This window comes from Miniopterus schreibersii, assembly GCF_964146895.1.
Source record: "Miniopterus schreibersii genome assembly, chromosome: 4".
NCBI lineage: Eukaryota > Metazoa > Chordata > Mammalia > Chiroptera > Miniopteridae > Miniopterus > Miniopterus schreibersii.
The window spans coordinates 25,159,415-25,170,947 of NC_138105.1; the positions used below are offsets into that span (position 1 = coordinate 25,159,415).

Sequence of the window (11,533 nt, forward strand, 5' to 3'; positions counted from 1 at the left end):
TCTGACACTAGGGGGTGCCTGTTCAGTCATCAATCAGCCAAGCCGGATCACTCTCAGGCCTGTCCTAGAAGGAGGATGCCCCTTCTCTGAGGCAAGCTTCCTGCTGACTGGGTCCCTTGGATTTCTAAGTGAACCTGGAAAACTCTCTCTGGGATGGGAGCCCTTGCGCATCTGGGGAAGCACATCCAGGTGCGCCAAATGCTGCACCCAGGCCGGTCTCCCCTCCCCTCTGCTCTGACGGAGCTGTCCACGGACAGCACTTGACCAGCTATAGGCCCCTGCGCCGCCCCTGTTCCCCTCCCAGTGTCCTCCCCTCCCTACCCTGTGGGGAAGGCAGCACCACTAGCATTTGATCATGGTGAAAACAAACTACAAAATTGCACAAATAAGAACAGTTTTAATAATTTATTATTATGATAAAATATCTTGAATAAATATGAAGTAGGAGCTTAAATAAATAAATAAATATTTAAATACATAAATACATAAATAAATATTAATGGTTCCTGCCAGTATAAAATTCCTCCACTCCCATGCCACACCCGGATCAGGGTCAGCATGGCTCAGAGAAAGTCCATGGCCACACAGCCCTGGCCCACCCTGTGGTCCCTCCGAGGTAAAGATCCTGAGTTCTGGCTCTGTGTGGGTGGGAGGGCAGTGATCTGTGAAATAGCTCCCAGGGCTGGCTCCTGCACTGGCCTGCCTCACTTTTGGACTCGCTTCTAGCAGTCAGAGGGGATGGTGAGTAGAAAATCATTCAGGTTCTCTTTGAATTTTTTGAAAGTGATAATCTGGGTTGCACAGGAACTTTCCTTAAAGAAAAAAAAAAAAAGAAAACTTGAGTCTAGGCATGAGTGGGTAATCTGGGGGGAGCACCAGCATGTTTATATGTCTCTTGGAACTCAGAGGTCAGAAGGCCTGTCTGGGGCCTGCCTGCTGACCTGGGTCAGGTGACATGTTGCCACCTGTGTCACTCAAAGTTGGGGCCAGGGACCTGACAAAGTGCCTAAGGCTGGTCTTCTGGGCAGTTGGGCTACTGGCTCTTTGGTCCCAGGCCAGGACAGAGCAGCTTGGCTGAGGCTGGCTCCAAAAACCCAGAAAGGGCAGGAATAAAGGCCACAGACACCACTCTGTTCCCACAGGAAAGGAGTGTTTGGACTTTGTACATCGGGGTATGCTTCCCTCCTTGCTCCCATGCAACCCAGGAACCCCATGAGGGCCCAGGGTAATGTCCTATCGGGAGGTGGCACTTGGGCTCTGGAACTTCCTTTGTATCTTTGGCCTACCCTGAGTTTCCTTGGGTTTGCCTCACCTCTGACCTCATTAATGATAATAACAAGAACAAGAACAGAGCAGCTACCACTAGGGAGCGCTGTCAGCTCCGGAGCTCCAGGCTTGAACTCCTTGAGCCTGAAATGGGCTGGGCTGCTCTAATCATTACAAATCTGTTAACACAGACTCCCTTTGGAGTCCTTAACAACCACACCCAAAGGTTTCTCCCCAGTCCTCCATCCTCCTAGACCAAGACCTTCCCGCTTGGGGCCCTGACCGGGGCGGGCACTCACCGAGATATGGGGGCAGTGCTGTTTGTAGTGGCTGGCCAGCAAGGTCAAGGAGCAGTTGAGCCTGGTGAGGCTGCCCCGCAGGCCCTGTGTGAACAGCTTCAGGCGGGTCTGCAGGCATGTCGGCTCCTGTGGGAAATTCCTCGATAAGCGGTGGCCAAGTTCCCTCCCCATCACTTCTTCGTGTCCCCTGCTCACTGCAGTCACAGTCTGACTCCACCTCACTGCTCAACTCTGGCCACCCTCAGCCAGCACAGCTATATTCCCTTGGCCTGGCATCTCAAGAGGGTCCCAGCCCCTAGGAAAGGGGGGCACTGTCCCCTCACTATTCAGGGAGAAGGGGACAAGGCATCGCCTGAACCCCTCTGTGCCCCTCTGTAGCCATCACAGTGAATGTTCAAGCCCACAGCCCCTGCCTCATGACTAACCCCTGCTTACCCTCCTGTCCCTGGTGACCCCCTGCCCCTTGAATGCTAGGTCTGTCCATGGCTGCTCAGATAATAAGGAAGCTCACGCGACTGCCACAGGGGCAAGGCCAGTGGCCTTCTGAGCACACCTGCTTTTGGCAGCCAGCTGACTGGAGAGGAAGTGGACAACCTTGTGAGAATCCATCTAAAATGGAGCCACCACTCCCCCGCCCCCCAAAAGGCAGAGGTCTCTGGAAAGTGTGTCAGAGAAAAGCATCTTACCTGGGAGACAAACATTTCAGAGACGACTTCTACTTTTTCATTCTATAGAAAAGGAAAATGCATTGTTATGAAGCTGACAGGAAGGCTAGTCCAGGCCAGGTAGGTGGGCCAGCAAGGTGGACCAGGCACAAGCCTCGTTCCTTCCCTCACTCACCATCACAGCAGCAGTGTCACTACTGTTTTTCAGAAGGCTCAGGGCTTCTCTAATGACTTCCACATGTAGAAAGGGCCGGGTGACAGGTCTGGATGGGTGGGTGGGTGCAGAGATGCTGTAAACCACAGTGCCCAGGAAAAACAGGTTCTGCAGCCACATCCTCCTGAGGACTTTAGCCTTTCTCTCTGAACACTGGGCTCACTGGCAAAAGAGCTTTTATATGCAGTTAGAGGAAATGATTAATGGTGACCACAAAACACCAGGGAGGTGGGGGAACTACCTGAACTGTGGAATCTCCTGGCCCTTATCAGCTACACATGGGAAAGGTGAGCCTTTCCCCCAGGTGGTCACCATCAGGGGGTTTCATTAATAAGCCCTTCCAAGAATCAGCAGCCCACCCGCCTGCCTCCTTGAGCACGCTCTAGCCCTCTCTAGGCAGTCTGACAGCCTGCTGAGGCTACCCCCTCCCTCTGAGGGGCCTCTGGGAACAGCTTGGACTTTCTGACCTAGAGTGGCTGGAGCAGTATCTGGGAGACACTAGATTGAGCTCCTATTCCCAGGCTCCCAATCCTGCCTGTTATCCCAAGAGGTCTTTGGGCTGGCTGTGCCCACCCTGTTGTCCATTCCAACCCCAGCCTTCCCTTCTCCCTCTAGACCCCTCTCCTCTGGCCACAGTGAGAGATATGAGTGTAAGGAGGACTCTCACTGCCCCACTGCCCCTTAGGCAGATTCCGGCCAAATGGCATAGTCCTGCAATAGCTTACCTCAGGTCCAACCAAGGACCCAGAGCAGTTGACAAGTTCTGCTCAGCCAGGGTCCTCTTCCCCTACAGACCCCATGAGCAAAGGAAATGACAGCCATGTACCTTCCCAGCCAGCAAGACTGCAGAGTGTTCCTTCATGGTGAGATCCCATCTGACAGCCAGTCCTGGTTTACGCAGCCCATATTCAATCCCCAAGCTGCAGAGGTGAGTTGGAACTCTCTGCTGGGGTGGGACCCTGAGTATGAATCCTGACTCTAGCACCACCTGGCTGAGGACTCTTCCTTCAGCTCTGTGAGCCTCACCTCCCTCTGCAGGGCAGACTGCCCCTCTGAGGTGTGCAGGACCCTCCTACCTACAGTCCCTGGCAGGCACCAGGAGCTTCCGGTGGTGGCTGCATCCACACCAGGTACAGGGAACAATGCCCTCTCTAACAAGGCCTCCCAGGCTTAATTTCCTACATGGCCCCTGCCCCAGCCCACCTCCAGTTCCAGGGGCCTCTCTGTGGAACAGGAACTGCTTCTGGAAAAGCCACAAGCTCTTAAGGGCCTGACAAGTGTTTGATTTTCACAATGGAGTTTGGAGAGGATAGCACGAGGTTCGGTTTTGTTTATTTTTGTTTTTAATTAAAGTATAGTTGGCATATAATATTTTATTAGTTTCAGATGTACAACATAGTGATTTGACATTTATATGCCTTATGATGTGATCATAACACTAAGTCTAGTACCCACCCATCTGACACCACACAAAACGATTACGATATTATTGGCTATATTCCCTATGCTGTATATTACATCTGGTGACTTACTTTCTAACTGGAAGTTTGTACCTCTGTTCTCCTTTACCTTTTTCATCCATCCTCCCACCACCCAGGACAGCACGCATTTGTGTCTGCTGCTCATGCTGAGTTTCGTGGCCTTGGGGGTGTGAGTCCGCATGTATACATTTCTGAGTGTGTGTGTGCCCATGTGGTTGGATGTGTCTATACATACAGATGCGTTGGGGGTATATATTTTACATGAAGTCATCTGTGTGAGCCCCCATGCCTCTGCAGGTGCCACTGTGATATGGGAGAAGATCCCTACACTGGGTGTGATGTTTCTGGGCCCCAGAGGCTGATTCAGCCTAGACTGATGGGGTCAGACACAAGCCAGGGCATCCTGCTGGGCTCCATGGACACCCCTTGGCAGCAGGTGGAACTCGTGGTCTGAGTACTGTGGCCCAGGCCTGCAGCCCTGGTAAGCTTCACTGCGTTGTGGGAGGGTTGCTGCCCTTGCACAGGAAAGCCAAGCCTTAGTCCTTCTGACCCCACTGGGCTTCCTGCCAGGGTAGGGGGCCCACCACGAGGTGAGCCCTGCCCTTCTGAGCCCAGTGGAACATTCCTGGAGGGCCAGGCTGGGGGTGAGAGCGTGGTATGTCTAGCCTCTGGCTCTTCCTCCTATGAGGCCTCTGCTCAGCCCTTTCCAAGGAGCTCTCAGGGGGTCCAAGGGGAGTCAAGGACACTAGATGCCACACAGAGTTGGAGGTCTGTGTCAGACAATACCCTGGAGGCTCAGTGATGGGCAGGGGGGCCCACAGTCAGCAACTAAGCTAGTGGCCAGGGAGGGAGAGAGCTGGTATAGCCCCTCTGAGATGGAAGGTCACTTTTCTCCAGGAAATGATTTGATAGTTAGTCAACAAACTCCTCCAATCAGCAGCACCAGGCCTAGTCCTGGGGAGGTGGATGGGACTTTCCCACCGGCCCTCACATCTGGCCCTGAACACTGTCTGGTGGGGGAGAAAGACAGCAGTGGACACTCCCATTGGTGTGGTGCAGGCTGGGATGGGGGAAGTTCAGAGCTGAGGGGGTCTAAGGGGACCAGAGAGCTTCCTGGGAGATGCTGCCTCCTAGCGCACCCTGAAAGGGCAAGTAGAGTAGGTGGGCAAGTTGGGTTGTGGGAGGGAGAAGAAGGAAACAGAGAGAGTACGTAGGGCACAGAGAGGCCGAGGATTTTAGGAGCAGGTATGGTCAGACAAAGCAGGCTACAGAGAGATTTAGAAGATAGAATCTTGATAGGACTTGGTGATGTAATGGACTCGCTCATTCAGTATTTATTGAGCACTTACTAGGTTCCCAGCAGGGGAGAGGAATACAAGAATGGTGGGAAACAGACAGGGTCCTTCCTTTATGGACTTTGTAGCCCTGTCGATGGAGGAGCAAGATTTTAACCTACTCATCCCCCTCGCCAAATGTGCTTCTGGATATAAGTAAGAAGAGTCAGAACCACTGTACAAGTGCCTAAGGTGGAGACCCAGGGGACGAAGGAGCAGATCTGATGGGTCTAAGAGCCCATGAAAAGGTTCAGGGCCAGACCTGGGAGTGATCTGTGTCTAAGCGATCACTAAGGCCACAGAGGGTTGTTCAGGAAGAAGGGCTGACTGAAGGCCGGAACAGGAGCAGGGGCCTGATAGCTGGTCAAGGGGCTGATAGCAAGATAGGGAGCACAGGAGCCACAACAGAGGTCCCTGCCAGTAGTGCGCTCTAAGGGTGCGGAAGTCAGCAGGCGAAGCGCAGAGGCTATGGGTTTGGCGATGAGGTTCGTGGGTAGCCACACATCTTCTGGAAAGATGACATCAGGGCTGAGGCCATGACACGGGCAGGCATTCCTAGATTGCACTACATGGAAACTGGCAGTGATACGGGTGCTAGCGGATACGGGTGCACTGACTCAGGGGCTCCAGGGTACTGTGGGAGGGCGGGGGCACGGCCAGGATGGGCAGTGTGACTCCTCTTTGGCCCCCTTTCTATAGGGCCAGGAGAAAACCCTCTGGAAGGGGTTTCCAGTGAATTTGCCTCCCACACGCTCTAGAGAAATTGGGCTTGTGGCCACCCAAGGATCTTTGTCAAAAAGGAAGTGATTATAAGGGGGAAGGAAATGGGCCTCTGAGTGCTTTGCATCCCATGGAACCTCTGCACAGGCATCTCAGCTGACCTCACTCTTCCTGGGCCCTCACTCTTCCTCACCCTTTGGTGGGGGTCCTTGTACACCCAGTCCACACAGTCAGTGGTGCCAGAGACAGTATTTGAGCCCATGTTCATCCCTGCTCCCCCGATGTCTTCTATTCTCTCAGGGATCAGAAAGCCAGGAAATGCTGGCCACCTGGCTAGACCAGCAGAAGGACGTCCCCCTCAGTACAGCTATAAAGGGAGATTCCTCCAGGTGTTTTCAGAGAAGCGAGAATGGCCCGTGACTGTCCCAGGCAGAATTTCCACAGCAGAGCCTGCCACCCAGGCTTCTTTCTGTCTCAGGCTTGGGTTCTCCACCGATCCTTGAGTAGCCCAAGAAAGTCCCTCCTCCCTGAGCCTCTACTTCCTCATCTGTACAATGGGTTTAATTATCACTGCCTCACAGAGGAAACTGTTGCCTGTCCCAGGAAACTTTGTGAAGAATCCTCCCAAGGAGGAGGCAGTGCTTTTCAACCTTTCCTCTCCTCACTCCACCATGTTGGGAGGTGTCTGAAGCACAAACTGGGCAGAGGACTCAGCCTTGGTGACATTTTCGGGGACAACTTGCCTAGTTCCAGCCCCAGATAGCATCTTTCTGGACAGCTGTGGTGAGGCGGAAAGCTCAGCCTCCAGCCATATTTGGGTCTCATGCCTTACCCTATGAGATCCCAGTGCTGGGACAGCACCATGAGTACTTCTCTGGGAGGAGGTATAGGTCACTCGAGGGCACCCAAGACACATGAAGCGACATCTTTGGCTTTCATCCTAGCAGCTCCAGGCAGACCCCTCCAGCATCTTCTCTGTCTAGGTCCCCAGAGGTGCACCTCCAAAAGGCCGGGGTGTAGGGCCAAACCTCAGTTCTGGTCCTGCTCACTGAGTGTCCTCAGACCCTGGGACTGGTGAGTCCTGACTGGTTTGGGAAGATCTGAGGATGGTTAACTTCCAACCATGTGTGGACTCTGGTCCGTAGAGCCAAGTCTCCAGGAAGGCCCACCACATGTCCCACCTCGAAGCACCCTGCATTCAGAGCCCACATCTGGTAGGGGACAGGGAGAACAAGGCCCCGACTCATATGTATCGTGTTAAGGATACCAACCAAGATGTGCAGCTGGAATGAACAGTCAGGAGAGGGTGGTAATGAAATGAGAGTGAACCGAGTTAAGAGAAGGCCATGAGGGAACTCTTTGGTTGTGTGGGCTTGAGGCAGGAGGTGAGTAAGGAGTCTTGACAGTGAGGCTGTTTGTTGTGATGGGGGAGGCCCAAGATGGCAGGGAGGTTGGGGAAGTCAGTCCAAACTGGACTGGATGTGGCAAGCTTGGGAGGCCAGGAGACCTCCAGGAAGACTGTCAGATGTGGGACAGGGGCCCAGAGGTCAGGGAGAGGTCAGGGCCCAGACATTTGGAAGTCATCAGTGAAGAGCAAGTTCCCAACACCAGAGGGCTGGACCAGATTTGGGCCTTGGGCAGTGCCCAGGGATGCCCACTTTTAAGGCTGAGCCAAAGATGATGAGACCTTTTTCACTGATCCCCAGGTTCTTAGGGCTTCCTTGCTGTTTTCCCCAAGATCCAGTAACTGCACACTCAGGGCAATGACACCCCATGGGTGGGTGAAGGCCTGCGTAGCACAAGGCCCTCCCCCAACCTGTGCCTCCCACCTGCCTACCTGAGGACTCCCTCCAGGGCTGGAAACACGTTCCCCACTTGTGAGGCTCTGTGCCCTAACCGTATCCCTAGCTAGGAGTGTCATCAGGCACCCAGAAGGGGCAACTGCCTTTATCTGCTATGGAGGGATGCATTAAAAATTTAAAGGGGGAGAAATCATTAGACCAGAAGCCTTTACAACCCAAAGTCCTGAGGGTGCCCCTCCCAGCTCTTTCTGTTGGACTGGAGTCCAGGCCAGGCGCTGGGCGGGGCTCAGGTCACACACGTGCCTCCCTCTGAAGCTGATGGGCTAGAATTAAGGTTGCAGATGTAGGTTTTCTCCTCTGGGCAGAACAAGTGGCTCTGGAAGGAGCTTTCTTCAGGACTTTCTGAAGCATTAGGCTCCCTGGAACTTTCCCTGGGGCCCTGTTCTGCAGGCACATCTCTTGCTTTTGGTTCTTCAGGTCCCAGAGGGCCCTGGCCTTGAGTCTCAAGGCCACCTCCGCACCCTGTTATGTACCTCTGCCTCTGGGCAGAGCCCCTATGTTCTTCCAGCATCTGCCCCAGAGGTCCCCAGCCCCTGCAGGGGTGACGGTCACCCTGCATCACTCTGGCTGAGGGCCCAGCAGGAATGATAAAGGTGACAGTGAATTAGGTGTTTGTGGGGGAGGTAGTCCACAGAGTGTCTCTGGATGGCTGGAGGGGTTCTTGGGGATCTCTACTTCCAGCCTTAGGGCAACCCACTCAACTGCTTCTTCCTAACACACCCTCATTCCCACTCTCTCAACCGTGTCCCAGCAGGGGTGTGCCCAGTCCCCTGTGTAGCCTCCTGGGGGCACAGCAACTCCCTTTGTGATGAGTGCAGGATTCGGGGTGATAGGCCTGCTTTCAAGTTTGGCCAACACTCTTGACTTCCACCTCTGAGCTCCAGTTGGCTCATCTGCACAAGGAGGTGGCTTTGTGGGTTGTTGGGGAGCACTGGGCCACATGGAGGGATGTTTTCCTTTTTGCCTGACTGAGTGCTATACCCACTCTCCCAGCCTCAGTCTCCCTGTCTGTAAGAGAGGGGCGTGATTGCTGGGGTCTGGACCAGTCTCCAGAGCCTTCTCTTGCCCCAGAGATGAGGGTGTTTTTAGGCTTCCCTGATGGGGACTCCCTGTGCAGACATGGTCTGTCTGCCCTGACACCTCCCACAGCCAGCACCAGGAGACAAACCCTGCTGGGCAGCCTGGATGAGCTAAGGTCGGCTGACTGGGAAGTGACTCAGTCACGTGGATTTTCCTGGAAAGAGCCAGCTGAGAATACCAGGAGGAGGGGACTCCCATCCTGGCTGGAGGGAGATAAACCTAGGCTTATAGGGGCAAGTAACCATTGAATCTGGCCCTCAGCCTGAGGAGAGCAAGGAGCCATCCACTGACGTACATGGGTTCACAGACCCTCCGAGGGACAGCAGTGGTCCCTTGTTTTATTACCCATGCTTAGGAGAGCCCGGCCTGGCCCACAGGGATCAGGACAGAGTCTGTGGAAGGAGGTGGGAGAACACCCACCATCATAGCCCAGTGTGAGCCCTCACTCCCAGTGCTCTGAGTCCATAGCCCACCAGCCCACTCCCCACTCCCAGGTGCTCCTACAACTCTGTGCTGTGACTGTTCCTGGAACCTGCCCTGGCAATGCCTTCCCTCCCCTTCTAAGGAGCCACCCTCCCCATGCCTCCCTGACATAGCCCCCTCAGAGTGCACAGCTTCACTATCACAGTCTGCTGTTCCTGGATGCACCTGAGTGGTCTCTGGCACAGCCCACATGCCCTCCAGGGCAAGGCGGAGCCAAGACATTCCCAGTATCTACGGAAAGAAGTACAGGGGGAACCAGGGTGGAGGGCAGAGGGCGCCTGTCTGGAGAGGAGAGGAGCCTCAGACTAGGATTCCATGGACCCTGGGGAGCAGGGAGTGCCCGTGGGAGGAAAAGCGAGCTGTCACAACATCAGCCAAGGCTGGGGGTAGAAGCTGAGCCTGGTGTCTTTGGAGAGGTGGGTGGGAGGGAGAAGGCCTTGACTGTAGGCAAGGCAGGTGATTGCTGTGAGCCCATGGTCCCTCTCTCAGAAGCCCCATAAGGCATGGGGATGGGGCTCACATGGATAGGAACACTGGGGCCAAGCTGTGGATCTAAGCCCCAATGTGTGTGTGAGGGGGGACCATCCTGGGCTAGGGGGCAGCAGATGGCATGTAGAGGAATTTGATGATAAATGTATGGTGATTTGGTGAATGGAGGGTGGAGCTGAGGCACCGAGGCTGGGCTGCTTGTCTGGTTGCTTGTACCTGGGCCTGGAACCAGGAGTCTATGGAGCCAGCAGGTACCTCTGGAGGCCTGGATCCAATTAGGGGAGATGCCAGGTGGGCCCTGGGCCAGACTTAAAAGGCTCCTCTGCCTCAGAGGGCATTGGCCAAAGCACTGTGGCTTAAGGATTTAGAGTCTCTGGAGTTAGACTCCCTTAATTTCTTTGTGCCTCAGTTTCTGTGTATGTAAAATGGGAGTAATAATAGGCTTCATCGGGTCATTGAGGGGATTCCCTGAGTCCTTCCTCAGTACAGCAGAGCAGCAACTTTGCCTGATTCGTCTTCACTCCATTAGCCTCACCTGATATTCCCAAGGGGGAAATTGAGGTCCTGGCCCCTCCACTCTATACCATATTACCTCTGCCTCTCCCATGCTCCCACTGTGGGCCCAGAGATCCCGTTCTGCTTGGCTGGCCCCTCTTTCCTCGGGCATCTCTCTCCCTCAGGCCTGGCTCCGTCCTGTTGGCTTTAAAGATAGCCATCCTGCCCAGCTGGCGTGGCTCAGCGGTTGAGCATTGACCTAGGATCCAGGAGATTAAAGTTTGATTCCAGGTCAGGTTAGGGCACATGCCCAGGTTGCCGGCTCGATCCCCAGTAGGGGGTGTGCAGGAGGCAGCTGATCAATGACTCTCATCATTGATGTTTCTCTCTTTCTCTCTCCCTTTCCCTTCCTCTCTCTGAAATCAATAAAGACATATTTTAAGAAGAAAAATAAAATAAACACAGCCATCCTATCCCTGATATGGCTGAATCCTTCCTCCACCTCACTGTACACCCACTACTCCTCAGGCCATGGTTGTCCAGCCTTGCTGTCCCCACAGTGGCCAGGCTGGACCAGGGAGGGAGGAATGGGGGGAAGGGTCCAGGCTGAAATCCAAAGGTGCCTGTGGCCCAGGGTGGCCGGGCTCCAGGGGCAAAGGCAGTGACCTGGGAACTCTGGGGGGGTCTGCCCCCACCTAGCGACCTGGCACCCACACTCTGGCCCTATAAACTGCCTAGGCTCTCCTATGGCCCCATTTACCCTGAACTCAGACCTCCATACCCTTGCCCCCAGTGCCATCTGCCTGACACCCTTCTCTGCACCTCTCTGTGCTTAACGGACTCCTGCTTCTTTCTCAAGCTCCTGTGCATGGCCTCCTGTGGGAAGCACCTCCAAAGAGATCCACAGCTGTCCAGCCACTGCCTTGTCTATAATAACCCCACTACACTGCACTGGGCCAACTGGACAGGCTGAAAGGCCCCGTGACCCAGCCTGGGTAAGCCATGGAGGGTCCTCGGGGTGTTTGCTCAACTGAGTCAAATGTGTATTTGAGGCCTAGGTGGGAGGGCAGAGCCCCTCCCTGGAGCAGGAGGGTTTACATGGTGGCATGAGGCTGGTGATGCCTCAGTTCTCCTCTTCTTACTTG

General features: G+C 54.5%; 1 protein-coding gene across 1 annotated transcript; it reads right to left on the reverse strand.

The window, feature by feature from the left end:
- Nucleotides 1-390: 390 nt before the first annotated feature.
- Nucleotides 391-2,564, reverse strand: CSF2 (colony stimulating factor 2; the record flags this gene model as incomplete). The annotated part of the gene is made up of 4 exons (XM_081135814.1): nt 391-812; nt 1,566-1,691; nt 2,252-2,293; nt 2,406-2,564. 4 exons carry the CDS (start codon nt 2,562-2,564, stop codon nt 723-725), a joined length of 417 nt encoding a protein of 138 aa, XP_080991940.1. The 3' UTR covers nt 391-722.
- Nucleotides 2,565-11,533: the final 8,969 nt, after the last annotated feature.